Raw genomic sequence first — 22285 nt, 5'->3', positions numbered from 1 at the left:
GTTGTCCTGGATGTCCTACACACTTTTTCATCACTTTTCTCAAATCAAAACTTTGGTAAATTTATTTTAAATTTTTTTATGTCTAGATTGGCTGTCCCGATCTGTGGTGATGAACCAATGAAAGAAAAGTATTTATTTAAGAGGTGCCAACCTTAAAATAAAATTTCTAAAAAGTGTATAATCTATTCACGACTGATTAGTAGCATTTACAAAATTTAGGAAAATTAAGGAAAAAACGATTATTTGGTTATGGAAGGAAGGGGTAATTCAAATAAACGTTTTTGAATGCCAATCAGTAAAATAAATGAGTCAAGTGTGATTTATATTATTTTTATTTTCACCTGTAAATAATGAAAATTGCATTTAATTAAAACAAATATATGAAAGTAATACAATTCGGGTATATTAATCATTTCCAAAGAAATTATTTTGTTGTAGATGTCCTCACATCACTTTCTTCATCAGATAATTCTAAAAACCAAAAAAATATTTCAGGTATACAATCCATTCATGATGTAATATGTAAGAGATTTTAGAAAATTGACGAAACAGGAATTAAATACATTTTTAGAGTTCTAATAGTGACTTTTCATTGAATATAACTGCAAAAATTACCTGAAGACGATGAAGTCTGGAAGTCATAACCAAAAATAAATGGTTTTTCACTTTGGAATCTCTGATCTGTAGTATAATTACCAGTAAGACTGGAATGACAGGCGTATATATGTGGAGAACTAAAAATAAAGTCAAATTATTATTTTTTTTTTCAAATATATATATTAAAGGTTACTTTGCAGTAATACCAGTATTATCAGATGTCTCTTCCGTTGTGTTTCCATTAGTGTCAATAATATCTTCCTTTATATCAATTTCTGGCTGCTCAATTGAATACTCTATACCCGGTTCCTAAAATAAAAAAAATTGCTACCGATATACTGAAAGAATTAATTAATAAGAAACATTTACCGAAATTTGGATACCCAGATCATTTCCATTGCTCGATTTGGTTTTAAAACTGAAACAAGCGATGATAAATACAAAAGCGGTCATTATTGTAAACCTACTAACCTTGAAAGAGACACAGCTTTATCGTCATAACGCGGGCAAGCCGTCACATCAACATCTGCTAATCTAGGCACACATATTCGGATTTTCGATTTATTTTTCTCCATATCATTGTCTTCTCTACTACTTGGACACAAGGATTTATTAAAACTTATCTTCCTAGATTTGCCACTCAGTTTTATCCGGTCGTCGCGCTTCGATGACGAATTCTCCGACATTTCCGGTATGGATGGTAGCAGCTTTAACGAGTGTTTGGGGTCAATAGTCGGAGGCCCATCGCAGAAGCAGGTCCTTCCGTAGGGCTCTTTCTTTGAACACTTATCTGCAAAAGTGAAACTTTTTAGCAGGGATTTTGGGGTACATTTTTTCCCTGTTTTGCGAGTTTCTTCTTTGTCGAACTCGCTGGAAACAGAACTGTTTATTTCTGCCGACTTTTCTGTTGCTGTCGTGCAACATTTGCAGGTATCCACAGTTCTAAAACAGATTAATGTTTCTATTATCCTATGACGCCTTTTTTTATTATTTACCTTTTAGAAGACGACCATTTGCTACTAGACCCAAATGAACTGGAACTTCCTGTGCCGCTCGAAACATTCATTTGTGCTGAAACATGATTGAAATCATCGATTTTTCATTATGTCTTGTAAAATTCTGATTATCACTTACCCCCTTTTTTGCTATTAGCCCTGATTCGGTAGCAGATGAACAACGTACCAATAATAAACCATATAAATATAGTAACAAGCATCGAAATCAAAATAATGCTGGACCTAGACGAAGATTCCTTGAAAGAAATGAGAATTTAATAAAAAATTTGCAATTGCAGTATTAAAAATCGGTTACCCCTCCTGGTACGGCACCCAGTTCCTGATCGCCTTCATTTTCGAAACATTCAGTGTTCCCTGTATTACTAGCGAATTTTGCACCTTAAAGAAAATATACTTTTTAAATAAAACTAAAGGAATAACAAAACATTTACCTTGTAGTTTTAGAGATTCTTCCACCCTCATAATACCCCCAAAAGCCGAATAAAACTTGTCGTCCTTCAGCTTGGGCATAACGTTCTGTTCTAACCAAGTGTATAAGCTATTTTGGAAGCTTTCACTTGTAGACTTATCGGCGTGTAAGTCATTTAAGCAGTTATGTACGGAAATGTAATACTTCAACACCATGTAAGCTGCCCTTTTCGACTCGATATTTCGTAGAGCAAATCTGAAAGGTAATTTTTAATAAAGAAAAGAGGTCACCGTTTCTTTTACCTTCTAAATGGCACTGCGATAGCAGAAGGACGGACTTTGGAGTCGAAAAAAGGAATTGGGAAAAACAACTTAGTCGGTTTTTCTTCTTCACTGTTAGCTTCTCGCTTTATCGGTGGCCGTTGATAGTAAATCAGATTTCGGCAGCAGGACTTGTTGCCTTTTATCCCTTCTTTAGATAAATCTATGGGTTCTATGTCATATTCAGTTCCTATCAATCAATATTTATCATTAAAGCTTTAAAAAATGGTACAAACATTTACTAGGCTGAAGAGGCTTCGCCCAACCTTGTCCATTGGTTCTTAGGAACCACTTGAGTTCTTCGTAGAGTTGTATCAATTTTTCCATGCTGGGAAAGTCGATTACACCTGCGTAATACGCATATCGCGCCATTGGTAAAACAGCATGTTGCAAATAACCTCCTACATAACAGATATTACCAACTTTAATATTTCTTTACACTTGTAAGAATGCAATTAATTTGTTTTAATTAACAAGTTGTTACCGATTAGGTCTGACAATGCTAACATCGTTATATGCCTTGATCTGCCTTGCGTAGACTTTTGGACAACTTCAAATAACAACCTAAAAGAGACCATTGCAGAGCTAATGCCTTTTCAGTGTATAAATTTTTGTTTACCTAAAATACTCCACAATATCATCAACGTAATCATTGTTATTGATCTCTAAAACGTTCACTTCTGGCAACAAATCTTGCAAAATCATTCTTGTAGTTAAAACGGCGATTTCCTCAGGATGCCAACACTGCCTGCTTATATCCCTACTAGAAAATAGAACCGTACCTGTGTTAACCACGCCACATTCTATTACATAACATAAGGATAGCACATAGGAAAAAAATACAAAATAAAACTTTGACATGTTCAGTATCTGTCAATAAAAAAAAAACAAGTAATAGGGTTAAATCGAAACAAATAACAACACGTTATACACTTAAAACTATTTTTATTGCTTGTTAATGTACAACGGGGTTTAAAGGTTCTGCTTTGATATTGGATAGATTTAGTCTGTTATCAATTTCTTCGTCGATTAGTCCAATGAGGGCTCTAAAAATAATTGAAAAAAAGCAAGTAGTGTTTTGAGGAAAGTGAAAACATGTACTTACACATTATCACCTCTTATTATGTGTAACCCTAACATAACTTGTTCGACACCGGTTGTTGTGGAATATACTCTTTCGTGAGACTCATCAAGGATTATATTTATAGTTTGGTCAAAACCTTTCAATGTACCCTACAACAGAGGTGCGTTATAAAACAAATGTGTAATAATATAGACCAATTTTCTTACAATAAAGTTCCTGCCGTCAGATGTAATTATTGATACAGTATCTGTGAAAGTGATTAAGGTTATATTTAATTAATTCGAACTAATACAATCAAGTACAAGAAAAGGATACGGTTTACGAACGAATCAAGTCCTGATGCCATTATATAAAATAAGCACGTAAAAGTTTCAAATAAACAATTTAAATTTTCTTAATATCTAATATTTTTTGAGGTTAGGTTAAAGAAAATAAATATTCAGCTCTGCCAACCGATAAAAATTGAATGTATTCCAGGCTAGGGCATTTTGAGGGACCTACAACCGTTGGTAGCACGTGTGCCAAAACCAATCACCGTGACAGCTGTCAATTTTTGCCGATCAGAGGAATTTTTTTAATAAAAAATAGTAAATATCCTGGCAAAATGAGTGGTGATTTCGTATGGGCCATCAAGAACGGTGATTTAGAACAGGTGAAAGATATTGTAGAAAAAAAGGTGAGTATCCAATGCGGCTAAACCTCGGAAAACCTTCATAAAACGATAACATGACTCATTTGGATTTTCAGTCTGTAAATGTTAATGAAGAGGTGGATGGTCGTCCTCTAATTTTATACGCCGCTGATTATGGTCAGGCAGATGTGATAGAATACCTGATTTCTGCGGGGGCTGATGTAAATGTAAGTTTTACCAAAAATTCCTTTATTTGAACGTCAATGTTTCTAATTCTGTTTTCTGAAATGGAAACTATGCCCACTTAAATTCAAATTAATGTCTATTAAATTTTAATTGTGTGAAATCGTGAGTAATAATCTTTAACTTTCTATTAATGTGTAGACATTTCTTAGATAATATTGTCACTTTTGTATTAGATAAGAATAAATTTATTGAAATGTAAATTTTAATTGGTATACAACTTTTCACTAAATATTTTAACTGTCATTTTGAATTTTAGTCCAAAGACAAGCATGGGATTACGGCAATTCTGGCGGCAATATGGGAGGGTCACAAAGACTGTGTGAAACTACTGTTAGAAAACGGTGCCAAAAAGGATGGAGTTGCCCCTGACGGAAAGACTTACCTAGAATCGGCTGAAAACAATGAAATACGGCAATTGCTGTCGGCTTAAACCTCATCTCAAGTTGTCCAAACCCTAAATAATTGCAGTCAAGACGCTTCAAAAACATTTTGTTTAATTTGCTGTGAGGACATTTACTTAGATCTGTTGAAGGAATTTGACTGAAACATTTTCTTGTTTGAACTCTCTTGACTATAGTTATTTAACTTAATTAGTAAGGTCAAGTTTTTAATGTATCGCTTACTTATGCTGTCCGTAGATTATTCTAAAATAGTTAATGTAAAGAATTTTTAGAAAACTTAAAGATCGTCGATTTGTTTTTATTTAATTTTCGTGTTAATAAATTAAGATCATTTTTTACAAACTATGTAATTTATTTCAAAATAAAAGACTTTTGTAAAAAAAATCATTTTGACATTTACACCAAATAATTTATAAAGCCAAAAGTAATTTGCTGAACTACTGTGAAGGTTTTTGTTTACATGTACATGAGTTTGACATTTACTCCAGAGTAACTTTAGTGTAATTCATTTGAGTAACTTACTCATATGGTGTAATCAGCTTAAAATACGAACCGTATTATGTGGTATTAGTATCTGTAAATTGTTACATTTCTATGGGGAATGCCACCCATATATTTAATATTCCATGGGAATACCCTGCAACAGTTTGCCAACAGACAACAAATTCAGGGTGTCGATAATAAAAACCCCCATGTTCAAAATGGCGCTATTGTTGACATGCCAGCTGTGCAAATAAAGAACGTAAAAAAGCGAAAATGTAGATAGCTGGTGATTTATAACAGATAACGAAACTGATAACGGAGAGTAGAATTAAATGTTCAGTTGTCCAAGACTGTAAGGTGCTGCAATATTAAAAAAACGTGTAGATGTGGAAAATATTAGACTAGTTCGCCACGAAAATGGGAAGAATACGTTGGTTCACGAGGACTTCGAGAATAGTGGCGCTATGCAGCTTCGCGAATTTTATAAACAGTGCCGACAGGGTCATCATGCCCATTGCCATCGTACCCATGACAAATCTGTTTGAGTGGAGTTTACATTCGCAGGGATGGATATTATCTGCATTCGCCTTTGGTTATTTCACTAGTCAAATTTTAGGTAACATATAGGCAAGCTTCTAGTTGTACACATATATAATGCTGTAAACTCTTTCAGGAAGCTTCTGGGCAACACAATTAGGAGCCAAAAATGTTCTAATCTGTAGTGTGGTCTTGTGGAGTATTGCAACATTTATAACCCCCTTATTAGCAAGCAGCATTACAGCCCTGGTTATTTGTAGGATAGTACTTGGATTTGCAGAAGGATTAGGTAATGATTTTCACTTATTCCCCTTTATCTTTCTGTAACGTTCATCTTTTAGGTTTACCGACAATATTTCACTTGTTCGCTCATAGCGTACCAGTAGAAGAACGTTCAAGGGCCTTTTCGTATTTGCTAGCCTCCGGTTCTGTTGGCCAAACAGTAGCATCCGTTTTATGCCCGCATTTATCCTGGGAAGCATGTTTCTACTGGTTTGGATCTTTCGGATTCCTGTGGGTGCTGCTCTGGTACTGTTTTTACCCAGAGGATTCCTACAATGGCGAAGAATCGCTTCCTCTACACATGCCTAAGGTGATATCCCACAACATCCGATGGGCCGATTTAATTTTCAGCAAACCCTTGTGGGTGATATACACTGCTCATTTCGCCATGAACTGGTCCTCGTACATCATCATGCAATGGCTTCCGACTTACCTGTCGAGGTATCTGGGTGCTAACGCTCACAGCTTGAGTCTAACGGCGGTGCCCTACATTGTAAACTCGATTTTCGGAGTCATAAGTGGCCATGTAGCCGACGGATTGCTAGGAAGGAAGAACTGGTCGGTGCTTAATGTTAGAAGACTCATGACTTGTATTGGATTGGTCGGCCCCGCACTATTCCTAGCCATATTCTGTGTGGTTGACCATTTGGCCTTTGCGTTAATCCTCGTGAGTATATCCATGGGACTGTCGGCTAGCAACTCAGCAGGGCATCTCAGTAATCACGTCGACGTGGCTCCGAATTATGCTGGTACGACGTTCGCTATTAGCAACACGATAGCGACGATCCCTGGCATTCTATGTGGACCGCTTACAGCCACTTTGGTGACCATTTCTAGAGGAAGATGGGCGCCCGTTTTCCTTGGAGCTACTTTTGTGAATTTGACGGGTGCTTTCATTTATTTTACAAATAGCGTTGCGACACAAGTTTTGTAAATACTGGACCTATCATTAAGAGTGTATAGAAACGTGTATATTTATAAGTATAAGGAGAATAAATTGTTTTAGTATCACCATATTTTATTTTGAGTTGTTATAAGGAATGATGAAAATAAATACGGTTTTCTGCTTACGGAAATTTGCAAATAAACTTGGAATTAGTTTTCTAAAGCTAATACGAGTTTCAGAAGAGTGATTCAAACGAAAAATTGATGTGTGCTGTTACAAAATAAAAAATCAAAATAGAACAGATAAAAAAATATCACGAATAACTTACTATATGAGAACAAAAAAAGGAATTTTTATGAAAACAAATCAAGAAAAGAATTTAAATCGATCTTACTGGGAAGAAAGTCAAAATTCGTATAAACAAGAAGGTTTTTGCTGAAAAGTCAAAATGCAGAATATAAACAAATAAATAGCACTCTCTTAATCAGTATGTTTTGTTTTTGTTTTTTAGAACAAAACATTATTGGGAACAAAGTCAAGGACAGAATAATGAACAATCTTATTGAGAACAAAGTCAAGAATACAGGGTGTTATTTAAGTACGTGACCAAACTTCAAGTTGTGATTCTAAAACGAAAAGTTTATATACAGTGTTAATTAAGTATGTACAATAAATTCAACAGACAATTATTTGAGTGCATTTAAGACAAAAAATTCATATAAACATTGGTACACAGATGCTTCGTTTTCAAGATACAGGGTGTAAAATAATTGCTATTTCGTAAATATCTTAAATACCCTTTACCCAATTTTGTTGTAATTTGGCAGTACTTTATGTTATATTTTTAGTTTCTTAATTCAAAAAATATATAAAAATTAAAAAAGTCAGTGACGCACATTTTTTTGTCAAAAATTTTCGTCAATTTAGGGTTAAATTGGCCCCTACTGCCAAATTACAACAAAATTGGGTAAAAGGTATTTAAGATATTTGTGAATTTATTTCTCATACTTCATTAACACCCTGTATAGTCCAATTAAATGGGCCTTTAAATTGCAATTAGGTCAACTTGCCTGAATTTTTGATATGTTAGTTTGAGGTATATAATAACAATAAGTGACAGTCACTTTTTTTCGACCCCTGGCCAGGGGTGAAAAGGGGTAAGAGTTAGAAAAAAAAGTTTCTTATAAAAGTTGTAGAGCATAAAATTCTACATAAAAATGGTCTATTGACTTTTTCTTGTACTATTAAAATTGACAGAGTTAGGGGACTAGAAGTTAAGGGATGATTTCAGAAATTAAAAAAATCAAGCAGAAAAATGAATGAATTATAATTTTTTTTTCAAGCTACTTTAAAAAATGTGAACTATCGTTTCAGAGAAATAGATATATTTTTAAATTTTTAATAAAAAAGTTATAACAATTTCACAAAGCGAACGTGATTTTTTATCTTTGTCGTAAAACAAAATTTCGAAAGCAACTTCTCACTATTTTAAATAATCAATCAATCGGCATAGAAAAATGGTGTTTTAGTATTAAATCATAAAAATGAACGGTTACAAAATTGAAATTGTTATAACTTTTTTATTAAAAATTAAAAAAACATCTAGATATTTATCCGAAAAGAAAGTTTACATTTTTTAGAGCAGATTGAAAAAACAATTATAAAATTCGTTCATTTTTCTGCTTGTTATGATTTGTTAAATTTCTGAAACCATTCTTTAAATTCTAGTCTCTCTAACTCTGTTAATTTTAATAGTACAAGAAAAAGTCAATAGACCATTTTTATGTAGAATTTTATGCTCTACTTTTATACTTTTATAAGAAACTTTTTTTTCTAGCTCTTACCCCTTTTGAGTTACAATATTGAAAAAACCCTTTATTTTCTTTTTTCGCCCCTGGACGGGGGTTGAAAAAAAATTACTGTCACTTATTATATATCTCAAACTAACCTATATCAAAAATTCAGACAAGTAGACCAAAATTGAGATTTAAAGGCCCATTTAATTGGAATAATAAACATAAGTCCAGAAATGCTTTATTTTCAAGATACAAATAATCCTTTAGGCGATTTTGTTGATAATTGGCAGTTATTTATGGTAGAAACCCCAGTTTTTGATAGTCCGGTAGTTTTAATTTTTATTACCTATGTTGTATTTATGTTATGCAATAAAATGATTTTTTTTTTTCTGCGAAAATTCAAGACAAAAAAGTTGTATATTTAGTTGGTTAAGGAGAAAAAAGTTATAAAAGTTTTTAAAAAGTCAGTGACCCACATTTTTTTTTACAAAAATATTGGTTAAGGGGCCCCTTGGGACGCTATTCTACCATAAATAATACTGCCAAATTTCAACAACATCGGCTAAAGGATTAAAACGATTTTTTAAAAACAGTTTGACACCTTGTATCTTGAAAATGAAGCATAACCGGACCTACGTTTATATAAACTTTCCGTCTTAGAATCATAAAAAATCACTCATGGAAGTTTGAACACGTACTTAAATATGAGTAGCACCCTTCATAATGGTGACAAATAAAGCAAAAAGTTTTTAACAAGAATAAAGTTAAAATCAATAATGGAATAAATGTGTTTTTATTGACAAGAGAAATGTTTTTATACTCTCACAAGAATCAAAAACAAAATCAATAGAAATGGTTTGCTAAGACAATGCCAAGAAAAAAAATATATTACGTACAAAGTTACATAGGATAAGGTCAAGAACATAAAAAAGAAAGTTAGTGAAGAACAAAATAAAGATTAAAGTTTTTATCAAGAACGTAATAAAAATTAATGTGGTTAACGAAAACAGAATGAAGAACATAATAGAGGTACATCTTTGTTAAAATAAAGCTAAGAACAGGAGAAGAAGAATGTTTTTACAAAGGATAAAATCAGGAATAAAATGAAATTTTTTGTTAAAACAAAGTCAGAAAGGGAAGCAGTTTATATGAGAAACCTTATTTTTATACTACCACGTATTTTTGGATTCGACTTGCCCTGTATGGAGAAAAATTATTCCAATAACAACTTTTTATACATAATAATTTTATAATTTTAACATCAGAATATAATAAATAATGTGACAGTTTTATACTTACATTTTCTTATCTATTTGAAAGTAAATAAGAAAAATATGTACTTGCAATTAGGATATTACAACATAAACTAGAATTCTTTTCCCAACTCTCATGAGGTGATCTCATTGCTTTGCTCTCCCATTATTAGTTGCGTAAAGGTGTCAGAAGTAGGAAAGACAACTCAATCCATTTTGTCATCATCATCAGTAATGCCATGATAGAGTAGGATGTATAATGTTAATTGAACAGTGCATTATTCGTAAAGCCTTCTGAAATTTTACAGACTAATGAAATAGTTCCAAAAGATACCATCGAAAACCTATCTCTACAACTGGCACAAGAAATTTTCCTGTGGTTGGGGAAAAAATTTGGGAAGCATGGAATTGAGAAAACCCAGGAGAGGAACACCCGTGAAGGTGAAAACTAAGGTCTCTGCTGACAAAGTTCTCGTGATTGTCGTTTGGGATTACAGGAGAATATTACTCATTGATTTTTTTTACGAGCGACGTACCATTAATGTTGCCTATTACTGCCTATTTCTCGATGACGTAAGACTCGCGTATAAACAAAAAATTTCCATTTACGGAGTAGAATTACTTCACAACAATGCTTGGAACAAAAGCGCTGGATACCCTTGGAACATCTAACTTACGGTTCGGATATGCCATCTTGCGACTTCCATTTTCTTTTTTCTTTTGAAAGGAACATTCGGAGGTAATCATTTTATAAATGAGATGTAGAATCGTTCGTGCGCAATTGGTGTCTGTGACATGCTTTTCTATGATGGTGCACAAAAATCTTATTGGATGACAAAACTGTGTTTTAAAAAGAGGAAACTATGTAGAAAAATCAGTCTGTTTTTATTTTATTTGATTTCCTCTCATAAATTCATCCAAATTTCATACCGTCCATTTTTTCGACAATCTTCGTCCATTTTTAATAATTAGATGTTTAATTACGAAAAAAACGCAAGTTTCATACTGCTTATATTTGAAAACCAAAATAAGTACAAGTTTCACAAAAATTATATTTAACCCTACTTATTCTGCACTTGGCAAACAAAATAACGTCATACTACAATAACAGAAAATAAATAAATGATTCCAGGTTTATTTTTTAACTGAAAGCTGACGATTTCAATTGCAAACTCAAAAAAAAAGTCTATTCGAAACTGTAAGGTTAGTTTGCTTCACGGATATCACAAAACTGGAGATTTGACAACTCTGCCACCTTTTATCCGTTGCAGCAGTCGTGTTATTTCCGAAACTGTACAATGAAAGACAATACACATACAAACAATAGTCATTATCTCAGTCGGGCATCTCGATCGAAATTATAGGTAAGACGGGCTTCATCAAGTCTGCTCTTTTAACGTGTTTCTCGTTGGCTTCCATTTGCTGCTCCAACTCCACGCCATTGTTCCGTCTTTCCGAATGGTAAGCTATGTTGGCATATTCTTGGAGAAGGGGGCACGCCCCCAGTACAAACGAACAGAAATCTTTACGCATCCCAAACCACCCTGAAAAATGTCAAATATAGAACGGTTTCGATAACGACAACAACTTACATTTATTTCCCCCCTTGGCACTGAAAGACATTAAAATTAGGGTTATAAATGAAATGAAAAGTGGGCTAACTACGGCCGTATAGGTCATCCGAATATCGTCGTCCAATTTATTGGCCAACAATACCTAAAAAAAATCAAGCCAAGTCAATCTGAAACATTTAAAACGACTTTCCTGTGCTTACTTGGAATATAAGAATAGGAATCACTAAAAACGTGTAGCCCAGAGCAGAATTGAAACTGCTCCTCCTTTGTTGAGCATTTACTTCTGGCGTCCTTAACAAAATGGCTGCAAAAATGATTGTGTATAACACGCCGACCTAAAACGTAGAAGTGAGGTGGCTTTTTTAAATCAAATATCGAATCTTACCAACGACAGGCACATTACGATCCACAATGGCACGAATACAACCTCCCAGGACCACAGGATAAACCTATCCAACCTCAAGGCAAGAAATATGAATTGTAACACATTAACGGCACAAAATAATTCGAGCTAAAACAAACACGGACATATAAAATTCGGGTTAGTAGTAAGACAAGTCATCACCTCAAATGATCTGTCGTGTTTTACAGCCCAAATGCATACGGCGATACTAACTATAGATATAAATATTAGGGGTATAAATACTAAAATCCACAGGTGTCGAGACGATTCCAATTTATCACAAACGAGTAATTCGAACATCAACAATATCAGATGCAATGCTAAGGATATTAACATCGATTTGTAGTGAATGTACGCCTCACCTTCTAACCTAAAAAGGATTGTTTGTACAATTACAATCAACGAAACTTTAAACTGTTTTGCTCACCTAAAGTGTGGATACCTCCACCATACGTAACTACCTACAGTGGCGCCTGTGATCACTAGTACCTTCCAGACCCATATTGGTGTAAAAACCGTCCAAAAAGACCAGGTAATATAATTATCTAATCGTAGGGCAAAGAGTGCGGTGAATACCAACAGACAAGAATGTACGATAAACTTGCTACAAAAAATTGGAATGTTTACAATACATAACTTAATTATATGTACTAAAAATAGAAAAAGCAAAAAAAATCCTACAGGTTGTAGGTTATGTACAGAAAGATTAAAACAAGACAATTGGTAAGTGTAATTATTAGTAAACTTAAATAAAAATAAAAATATATTACCTTGGATTGAAGTCTTGGAAAAGCGTCTGCAAATTCATTTTCCTTATTTATTTACAAATATCCATCAAATGACTCCATTTTTATTACACAAATTGACATGCTACCAACAAAATAAAAGTCAAAAACATCGAGCTATTGTAGCCAAATTAGAGAATTAAATATACCTAATTCAACTTTAAAGTATAATCCATTCACTATTTGATAATTTAATTTGTTTATTGTTTAATTATAAATAACATTTGTAACACTAGGAATTATATTGAATAAAAGCTAGTCTATAATAATTAAGATATTTTAAAACCATTTTTGTATTTTATTTTATTTCTATATATTAATTAAATTGATGATGACATATGTACATATATGGATTATATACTCCCTGATGGTTGCCAACATTGAAGAGTTAATATCAAACCTAAAAATTCTAAAATTCTCTATTTCAAAATTCCGGTGACTGGTTCTGCTGGGTTCTACTGCTTTCATCCTTGACATGTCATTTGGCCCATAGTATTTTTGGTAAATACGTGGATGAATTGTTTCTATTTGCATTAAATTATCTGTTGTAATACGTATGCATTTTAAAAGTAAATCCAACGTAGAATGTAATATTGATGACATAGCTAATAAAAATAAAAGGTAATTACGTAAAGAATACACTGTGAAGATGGAAGAAACTTCAATGCTGTTATGTTTAGTGTTTGTTATGTTAGTGGGGTCGTTTTTGGCTGGTTCCATACCCCTATTCTTCAGCTTTTCAGAGGTAAATATTTTTAAATTCATAACAGCATCACACAAAACATTTTACACTATATTTCACTCAACATTTTTTTATGCAACTTTAGGTATTTCATTCTTGAATAATTCAATAAAAAATCCCCTGTACGAAGCATTCTACAAACCTGATTTTATGTTAATTAATTCTCTATTAACAATTATTTACCAATAACTTTGTTTCTTGTGGTAATATACTGTTTCTCAGAACACCCATATGTGGGGAATACCTACCTGTGATTAGTATTCTTGTTTTGATAAATACTCACGTTTGTTTTACTGTTTGGCTTGCAACTTGCAACCTCAGTCAAGTGCAGTTCACCATCAACAATGGAACCGACATTTATGCTCCTTGCTTTGGTTCTTTTTATGTTTTTGGGCTCGCTTTTCGGAGGTGAATTTCCCCTGTGTTTTAACTTGTCGGAGGTAATTAAATTTTACTCTAAGATTCATATTTTTTGTATGATTTTTGTAGTACATTTGTATGAACCAGGTGTAACAGTTTTGTGAATATTTTAAATTTTCTATTGTCTATCTTGCAAAAACAATCAAGCTTTGAGTTACACAGGCCTAACAAATCAAAAAATTTTTCAAATTCTTATTGTTACCTCTTTTCTCTATCTTGAAAAATAAGGTAAAAAACAGAAGGTGACATTTATAGTCAACACTGTATGTGCGTAAACATCTTAAAAAAAGTTAAGTAATTTATTGCTTTAAATCATATCTATATTTATATGAGCTGTGTTACATGTATTTGCATATTTTTGCAGTTTGCAAAAGTGAAAATACAGGTTGCATATTAATAAGAACAAAATGTAAGCTATAAATAGACTTTCCTATTATTATTGTATAAAAAAATGTTATGTTTATCGTATACGGTTATAGAAACAACACTATAGTCAATATCATAATAAGCACGTTTGATATATAAACATATGCTGCCTTACACTTTATCTGTTTCTAGTACTAATTATATTCTAATAGCATTTAAATGTAATACTTTTTTAATAACTCACATTTAACCTTTATCAATATAATGAAATGCTGTAAACCAGTTAATAACTACAAGTCCTCTTATTTTCCTTTATTGCTTTTTTCTTGTCTATGTTAATTTATGTGGATTTCAAATTAAAAGTCACCATATATTTCCGATGTTCAAATATGTTGTACAACGTTCAGATATTGAAAGATTCAGAGAAATAAAGAGTAATCCTTTTCTGGTTATTCAGTTGGTAATTTAATTTCAAGATTCCATGCATTTAAACATTAAGAGTTGTTGCAACAAACAACCTTGTGAGAAAACCACAGAGCATTTGTTCCGAGTATACGCAGCTATATTCTTTATTGCTGTTATACTGGAGTTTTAACACATAATTTATGTTATTCTTTTTTAAGCAGCCATATAAAAAATAATAAAATTTGCATACTTCTACACGAAAGAAGAACCGGTGTCGCAAATGACAAAAATAAATATACTTCCAAATTTGCATATTTAAATGTTGTCTGACATTTAGAATTTTTTTGCAAACTGGTTTTATTCGTTTGCCTTCAGGACAAACTGAAGAAGATCACAGTGTTTGGAGCAGGTCTCCTGGTAGGCACCGCCTTGGCTGTAATAATTCCAGAGGGCGTTAGGTCATTGATCCCCGAACAGGTGCATCAAGCCGCCCACAATGAATCCGAGATCCACGAGCACAAAGATCCCTTGTCCGCGATAGGAATAAGCCTCGTCTTAGGCTTCATTTTTATGCTCATGGTGGACCAGGTGCAAAATTCCGCAATCTTTTGTCCTCCATCAATGTCACCGTTATCATTTTTTAGATCTCGCAAAGCAGAAACGAGAACCTCAGCCCTTCCGAGAGGAACATTACCGCAACGATTGGTTTGGTGGTTCATGCCGCTGCCGATGGCGTAGCCTTAGGTGCTGCTGCTACTACTAGCCATGCCGACGTTGAAATCATAGTGTTTTTAGCTATAATGTTGCACAAAGCGCCGGCCGCTTTTGGATTGGTGACTTTCCTTCTTCATGAAGGTATCGAAAGGTAACAGTAACATTGAAGGTTTGGAAATCAGTTTAATTTTCCTTTTTCAGACGACGAATTAGGAAACATTTGTTGATTTTTTCACTATCCGCTCCCGTCTTGACGTGCATCACTTACTTCGGGATAGGGCAGAAGCAGAAGGAGACCTTGAGTTCCTTAAATGCGACAGGTAAAAAATTTTACAAAATTTTCATTAATTTGTACATTTTATAAAGTAGGTTGTGACTGTCAAAACAGTTGATTCTACTGTTTGACAGCATCAACAATGCAAATTTATCCATTGTTTCATACAGAACCCACTATTTTTCAGGTATTGCTATGTTATTCTCTGCCGGTACATTTCTGTACGTCGCGACAGTCCACGTGCTGGCCGAGCTCACACAAAACTCTCACGGTGGTCAAACGCATTCCTACTCCAAGCTGCCCCAGTCTCTAGAGACTGCGAGGCCGTCTGTTCCTGTGTCTCAGTCGTTAAAGACTAGCGAGTTGCTGTGTTTGGTTGTGGGCTGTCTGTGCCCCTTATTGTTGTCCTTGGGGCATCACCATTAGTTTCGTGTTAGAGGAAGTCTAAAGTATTCATCGATTTAAGTGTACATCTGTTGTATTGTCGTGATCATAATTGATACCGTTAGAGAGGAAAGGTTTTCGGTAGAAAAATATCAATATTTGGATCTTTAACGAGGGTATTTGTGATTATGATGATACAACAAATAAAATTTTAAAAAATTGGCAAGACTAAACACTTAGTTTATGTAATACGTACATGTGATATATATTTTACACACATTTTTTTTATGGCGGTACTTGTGGGCTTTAGTTCTTCAAATACTGACTGGAATAACGATTTTATATATTTTTGAAATTTTTATATTAGACTGAAACAGTATTACAATGAATTGCACACAAGTATGAGGATCTCTAGTGCTATAATCCAGTCGCTGTCGGAAAAACAAGCAAGTCATGATTTCAATTGTTTAATGGAAATTTTCAAGGTCGACATTTGTGAAAAGGTAAAGCGAATGGATTATATGTTCAATATTAAATTATTGCTGGCTCGATCATGGGGTATTAGTATTTATATATATTTTATTTTATTGCCTTATAGCAACTAAAGCTTATTCAAATTTTATATGCTAAAAGATTCAGGTATTGACAGTGAAATGAAAATATTCTTAAATTTGTTTTTCAAATCAAAGAAATCAAAAACCTTGCTTAATAAATCTATTTTTTTTAATTTTTGTTTCAAGATTGGAATGTTTTGGAAGGTGGCATTATATTATTTCAATTTATTAAGTTTGTCTTCAAATCAATTGCTGTGTATATAATACTATACTTAGTTTAATGGAGGGGCAACATATATTGTTATTTTACAGTGTACATTTCAAAATATGTATATATTGTGGAATAAATATTGTTTTTTATACAACCACTGTATTATTGCTGCAATAATTCCTAATAGTACAGTCATTGAAGCTTTTCATCTCTGAATTCTTTGAAACTGAACCGATCGACTTGAAATTTGGCAGATAGAGAAAGGTCAATGATCATTAGTGGCATAGCGCCGATTGACGCTCCCACCCTGTTGGGGGTTGACACCCCTTCTCAGGAGTGGATTTTTTTTCAAAATAACGCTAGAAATCGATAGAGAATCGAATTTTGAGCAAAAAAATATTCGAAGAATTTTTTCGAGAAGTCAATAGTTTTTTAGTTATTCACGTTTGAAAATTTGGAATTTTGAGTGAAAAAAAAAAAAAGTTTTTTTCGCGAATAACTCAAAAACTACCGATTAAGTGTAATGAACAAAAATGTAGCTTATAAATAAACAAAGAAAATCGTTTTTTTTTTTAAAGTGTTGTACGTCGTATACAAGAAGTTTTTTGTAGTACTCAAAAAGACCTTCAAAATGAGCACTTATAAAAGTTAATTGGAGCAAAATTGAAGGAGTTATCGTCAAAAACAGATGGGTTGCTCATATTTTTTAAGGAGAAATGAGCAGTAAACGCTGTACCATTTCCATCAGGATTAAAATTAATAGTAGACCCTTTACAATTAGTTTTGTTTTAGTGTTTTTCATGCGATCCTGAAGTTAGACCGGTTTAGAATGCATATTTTTTGAATAATGTACGGTAATAGTTAATTCTGAAACTATGAAAGCTACGTAAAAAATTATAGACAACAAAAATGTAGCTTTTTTTTCAACAAATATTTTGCTTTTTTTATTCCTATAGCATGAAAAATAAAGGAGATATCGCCGCTTGAAGTGAAAAAATGACCTGTCTCGAGCCCTTCGATCCTTTCCCTTTAAAAATCGAAGGACTTAAAAGGTTTTATATGCAAACGATCTTACAGCTCTTGAAATTATTTTTAAAATGCTTTTTTTGTAGGATACTATAGCTTCAAAATTAACCGAGTTATGGTAAAAAAACCAATGACATTTTTTCGGAGCAAAATAGGCTTTCTCATTTTTATATATTATATATTATATTATACAAATGAAATAAGTAAAAAAATTTAGTGTGATTATTTATATGCTGCGTAGCAATTTTTTTATGATTGCATAATTATATTTAAAAATCGATTATAATAAAAATATTTTACATTAATATTGGTACAAAAGGGTAGTTTATAAGAATTGAAAATGGCAAAAGTAAAATAATCTTTCATAAACAATATAAGGGAATTTTTATTTTAAATTATTGTACAATTTATAGCATTCCAAGATTTATAACGTAATTTTTTATTATTTTTTTAGTACAGGGGTGATTTATAAGGGTTGAAATGTGTTATGAGATACAAATTCTTTCATAAGCAATGAGGAAATTTTTATTTTAAATAATTGCACCGTTAAAGCATTTCAAACTTTTAAAAAGTATTTTTTTATCATTTTTTGCATATGGGTAGTTTTTAAGGGTTAAATAAAGGGTCGAATAAAAGATCAAACATGTTCGAGAACATAGAACATTATTTAATCTTTGCACTTGAACAAGATTTTTTTCAATAAAATGCTTAAATTTTAATTTTTTCAATTTTTTTCACTTGGGGGTAGTTTTTACCCCTAAAAAACAATCGGGCTTATGTCACTTTTGAACTTGAGCCTTATCTAAATTTTGCAAATCCAAGCAGTTTCAAAGAATTCGGAGGTTACCGAATGACTGTACCTACTATAAATTAAACGTTGATTTTATAATTTATATTACCCGTGTTTTTTCCAAATAGAATAGATCTACTAACTATACGCCTCTTAGGCTCAGACAATATTATTTCTGATAAGCCATAAGAATAACTACTCTTATGTGATAAGCTGACAATTTCAAATGATAAATTTAATGAATATTTAAGGTATATACAATACGTATTATCTGAGAACCTAATCGCATAAAAGTAACTAAATATTATTTAGTACTCTTATGCCTAATCGGATGCATAAATCGTTTTTTTTTTAATTTGGTGCGTTCTCTTTGTTTACAAACTCCGCCCAATAAAGGCGGAGTTTATCTATCCTATTTGGGAAAAAAATATTTCCTTCCATCTATGTGGAACTCCCTCTGCTGAAAAATCTGAAGGTTACAATTTGTCGTTATAGAGTTAACTGTATCATTTACTGTTATTTCCAAATATTTTTTTAATCATTGTTTACCTATAAATTTAAAGATCATATTAATATTTTGTATAGTTTTACCTTCCAAGTAAATATTTTTGCGACCTGACCTCGGTAAAAATTTCTGATATTTTCTCATATAATTTTTAATAGCTGTAAAATTTAATTTATGTACGTTTATCTGAAATTATTATTTTGCATCAAAAGAATGTATACCACAATCTCACAAGCAAGTTTGAAATTTGATCTTAAGTGGCATTTGCACCTCTATCTACGAATAGATGGCGCTTCCTTCAGTGAACTTTACTCATCACATGTTTTTCCGTTAGAATCCAACTATCCTTGAGTAAGACAAAGATAACCTCGGGGACGTACGTCGAAATTTGTTCGGCTTTACTCGATTTGAGTTTGCACTTTTGTCCGTGTGGAACATAAAGCAGTCGTCGTGTCCGCCATTGTTGTGTTGTGAGTGGCCATATTTGTTCGACCATCTTTTATAAACAAAATAGGACCCATAGTTATGGCGGACCATCAAAATATCATGTGCGAAGTGGAAATTCAGCCAGACATACAGGAATGCGTGGAAATCGAGACTATACCCGTGGATATGACCGATACGTGCGAGACAATCGTAGAATGCGGAGAACCTATGATGTCTATGCAATCTCTGGAGGGTCGAGATATTATTTTGGAGGCCCAGGAGGAGATCATAGACGACTCGGGGGATCCGTTGAATTTATACGAAGTTCCTGTACCTGACTCAAACGATTTGTACGTCGAATCGTCGCCCGGGCCGTCCAAACGAAAGAAATCCGTGAAAAATCGTGGTATTCTAGCGCGGCGTGAAAACGAAATTCTCCTCAGCGACATGCACGTAGAAACTAAACCCCGGAAATGGGAACAGAAACAAGTGCAGATTAAAACAATGGAGGGTGAATTTTCTGTAACTATGTGGGCATCCGGGACTAGCGATGGTAAGTGGACCGGCAAACTTCTGACATGCCTCCGGTGGAATTTTCCTCTCAAAATTGATTTATTGCTGCCAAGGTCACTTAGGTCACTGATTATTCAACTTATTTCGGAATTTAGCCCACTTATTTGGCTTGGGAAATAAACATCCGCGAAAAATTTTGCAAAACTGCGGTTTGTTTTGACTTGCAGCGGCCATCACTAAATTTTCTGCCATATTTTAAATGGCCGATGGAATTTATTATGGAGGACAGACATGGCGCCCGTCCGCCGATACCCAATGGACGTGTTTTGTTATCACTTTTGTACCCGTTTACCGTCCAAGGTTAATTAATCATTAAATTATTGCTTCGATATCAAAACCTCTAGTAAACAGCATATAATACCCTATATATCTTATTTTTTACTTATTTTAATTAAATTGTATCAGATCATTCTGCTTTTTGTGTACCTACCTCGTGGTATGTTTAACAGGTGTCGCCACCCGTATTATTTCAAAACTGGCGTAATTGTTACCGCCTTGTGTTTAAATTGTTGTCAAACATTCAAAACCTCGAGGAAAATCGACAGAGGCCCAAACTAAGAGATATGTCCTTGATTTTGCACTGTAAGTATCTTTATTTTGTTTAAGATGAGGGTTCAAACCCTGAACCAGATCCTGACTACACTGAGTACATGACAGGCAAAAAGATTCCCGCTGATGGTATACCTGGCTTGGACCTATCGGATCCAAAACAACTAGCTGAGTTTGCCAGACCCGGTTTGAAGAGTCCCAGGGTGCGAAGACCTAACCAAGACAACACCGATAGGACCATCGGTAAGACCTTGCATATATAACTGCATGGAAAAAATTGTTAATTGATCTATTTTTAAGCTTGCCCCCACAAAGGCTGCAATAAAATGTTCAGGGATAATTCGGCTATGAGAAAACACTTGCACACGCATGGGCCCCGGGTCCACGTGTGTGCGGAATGTGGAAAAGCATTCGTGGAATCTAGTAAATTGAAACGCCATCAGCTTGTCCATACAGGAGAGAAACCTTTCCAGTGCACCTTTGAGGGGTGCGGGAAAAGGTTCAGTTTAGATTTTAATTTAAGGTAGTAAAATTCTATGTTCATTCTTCAAAAGCTTAATATACGCTTTTCTAGGACGCATGTGAGAATACATACAGGAGATCGACCCTACGTTTGTCCGTTTGACGGGTGCAATAAGAAGTTTGCTCAGTCCACTAACCTTAAAAGTCATATTTTGACACACGCCAAGGCAAAGTGAGTACATTTTTCCATGTGAAAGTTGTATTTTTCTAAGTGCCATTACATTCCAGATCTAGGAATAATAATATGCAACGACACGCGATAAACAGTATACAAATGACACAACCGCCTTTTGTCCAAGTTGAGGTTGCAGATCCAGAGTACATCGTATATACCGATTAATGCAGGTAAGATTTTTATTGGTTTTTAAAGATTTTTTAAAATGTTTATTAATTTGTTTTCAGACGAAAGTGTCCTGTAAATATTAGGTTGTAAGTAACATTATAAATAGCTTTGTATAAACCAAAAAGTGATTTTATTACGGTATGTCTTGTAAGATTTCGTATACATGTTCGTTTTGGTTGAGTAGAGACATGTATTTTTGTATTTTATAAGTACAACTACTCATTGACTGAATTTTTTGTATTCAGGTATTCTTTTTGTTAATCGATTACAATTAAGTTACTTTAGTCTTGTGATTTTTGGATTTTCAGTGAATTCGTAGCTAATTTATATTTTAGAATTAAGTAATTGTAAAATATCGTAAGTATTGTACATAAAATAAATAATTTTCCAATCGTACGTGTTTTTCATCTGATTTCGTAATAGGCGAGCGGCTCACCCCTAAAAAGATGCTCCTAAATGAAGGTAACTGCTACATTTTTTAAACAAAAACCTACAGCATGAAACTTTTTTATTTTATAAAGTGTATTTTTCTGATAATTTACATATATTTTTTATATTTTTGGGCGTGGTCAGTCAATTGTTATAAACAAAAAAGTTGTAAAAAAGAAATTACTCGTCGAATGGCTTTAAAAACAGTTTTTTAATGTAAAATGGATCAAAATGAAACACTTTTTTGTTCTTTTACAAAAATTCGAAAAATACTTTATACGTTTCCGAGATATTTACAATTTAATGCGAAAAAAGTGACGAAATCGACAAACTTTCGGAATTTTTTTCT

The 22285-nt window shown here is 33.2% G+C and overlaps 7 protein-coding genes across 8 annotated transcripts; 4 read left to right on the top strand and 3 right to left on the bottom strand.

Annotated features, from left to right (window-relative positions):
* Positions 1 to 348: 348 nt before the first annotated feature.
* On the bottom strand, positions 349 to 3203 carry LOC108908531. The gene is made up of 13 exons (XM_018712590.1): positions 2962 to 3203; positions 2827 to 2906; positions 2585 to 2743; positions 2325 to 2532; positions 2045 to 2277; positions 1909 to 1991; positions 1732 to 1849; positions 1593 to 1668; positions 1069 to 1539; positions 967 to 1015; positions 791 to 906; positions 616 to 734; positions 349 to 471 (listed from the first exon to the last, which is right to left on the bottom strand). Exons 1-13 carry the CDS (start codon positions 3201 to 3203, stop codon positions 425 to 427), a joined length of 2001 nt encoding a protein of 666 aa, XP_018568106.1. The 3' UTR covers positions 349 to 424.
* A 67-nt stretch (positions 3204 to 3270) lies between these two features.
* LOC108908542 (U6 snRNA-associated Sm-like protein LSm8) lies at positions 3271 to 3864 on the bottom strand. The gene is made up of 4 exons (XM_018712603.1): positions 3742 to 3864; positions 3633 to 3673; positions 3448 to 3575; positions 3271 to 3388 (listed from the first exon to the last, which is right to left on the bottom strand). The coding sequence occupies exons 1-4, from the start codon at positions 3770 to 3772 to the stop codon at positions 3298 to 3300; spliced, it is 291 nt and encodes a 96-aa protein (XP_018568119.1). The 5' UTR covers positions 3773 to 3864; the 3' UTR covers positions 3271 to 3297.
* A 70-nt stretch (positions 3865 to 3934) lies between these two features.
* On the top strand, positions 3935 to 4734 carry LOC108908541 (myotrophin). The gene is made up of 3 exons (XM_018712602.2): positions 3935 to 4102; positions 4174 to 4284; positions 4560 to 4734. The coding sequence occupies exons 1-3, from the start codon at positions 4031 to 4033 to the stop codon at positions 4731 to 4733; spliced, it is 357 nt and encodes a 118-aa protein (XP_018568118.1). The 5' UTR covers positions 3935 to 4030; the 3' UTR covers position 4734.
* Positions 4735 to 5333: 599 nt separating this feature from the next.
* On the top strand, positions 5334 to 7020 carry LOC108908539 (probable anion transporter 4, chloroplastic). The gene is made up of 3 exons (XM_018712599.2): positions 5334 to 5803; positions 5861 to 6013; positions 6066 to 7020. Exons 1-3 carry the CDS (start codon positions 5605 to 5607, stop codon positions 6938 to 6940), a joined length of 1227 nt encoding a protein of 408 aa, XP_018568115.1. The 5' UTR covers positions 5334 to 5604; the 3' UTR covers positions 6941 to 7020.
* Positions 7021 to 10935: 3915 nt separating this feature from the next.
* On the bottom strand, positions 10936 to 13427 carry LOC108908547 (transmembrane protein 185B). The gene is made up of 8 exons (XM_018712609.1): positions 13333 to 13427; positions 12689 to 12788; positions 12346 to 12522; positions 12081 to 12288; positions 11901 to 12026; positions 11716 to 11850; positions 11534 to 11657; positions 10936 to 11485 (listed from the first exon to the last, which is right to left on the bottom strand). The coding sequence occupies exons 2-8, from the start codon at positions 12724 to 12726 to the stop codon at positions 11277 to 11279; spliced, it is 1017 nt and encodes a 338-aa protein (XP_018568125.1). The 5' UTR covers positions 12727 to 12788; positions 13333 to 13427; the 3' UTR covers positions 10936 to 11276.
* LOC108908549 (zinc transporter ZIP9) lies at positions 13353 to 16927 on the top strand. Of its 2 annotated transcripts, none has more exons than XM_018712610.1 (5): positions 13353 to 13448; positions 15012 to 15224; positions 15281 to 15501; positions 15552 to 15670; positions 15812 to 16927. In XM_018712610.1, the coding sequence occupies exons 1-5, from the start codon at positions 13353 to 13355 to the stop codon at positions 16048 to 16050; spliced, it is 888 nt and encodes a 295-aa protein (XP_018568126.1). In that variant the 3' UTR covers positions 16051 to 16927. The 2 variants fall into 2 exon arrangements, with proteins under 2 accessions (XP_018568126.1, XP_018568127.1); XM_018712611.2 differs by lacking the exon at positions 13353 to 13448 and adding an exon at positions 13669 to 13885.
* Positions 16928 to 19552: 2625 nt separating this feature from the next.
* Positions 19553 to 21880, top strand: LOC108908544 (transcriptional repressor protein YY1). The gene is made up of 6 exons (XM_018712605.2): positions 19553 to 20073; positions 20700 to 20885; positions 20943 to 21165; positions 21217 to 21336; positions 21393 to 21509; positions 21567 to 21880. The coding sequence occupies exons 1-5, from the start codon at positions 19620 to 19622 to the stop codon at positions 21502 to 21504; spliced, it is 1095 nt and encodes a 364-aa protein (XP_018568121.1). The 5' UTR covers positions 19553 to 19619; the 3' UTR covers positions 21505 to 21509; positions 21567 to 21880.
* Positions 21881 to 22285: the final 405 nt, after the last annotated feature.

Source organism: Anoplophora glabripennis, unplaced genomic scaffold (assembly GCF_000390285.2).
Source record: "Anoplophora glabripennis isolate ALB-LARVAE unplaced genomic scaffold, Agla_2.0 scaffold207, whole genome shotgun sequence".
NCBI lineage: Eukaryota > Metazoa > Arthropoda > Insecta > Coleoptera > Cerambycidae > Anoplophora > Anoplophora glabripennis.
This window is presented reverse-complemented; position numbering and strand designations above follow the sequence as displayed.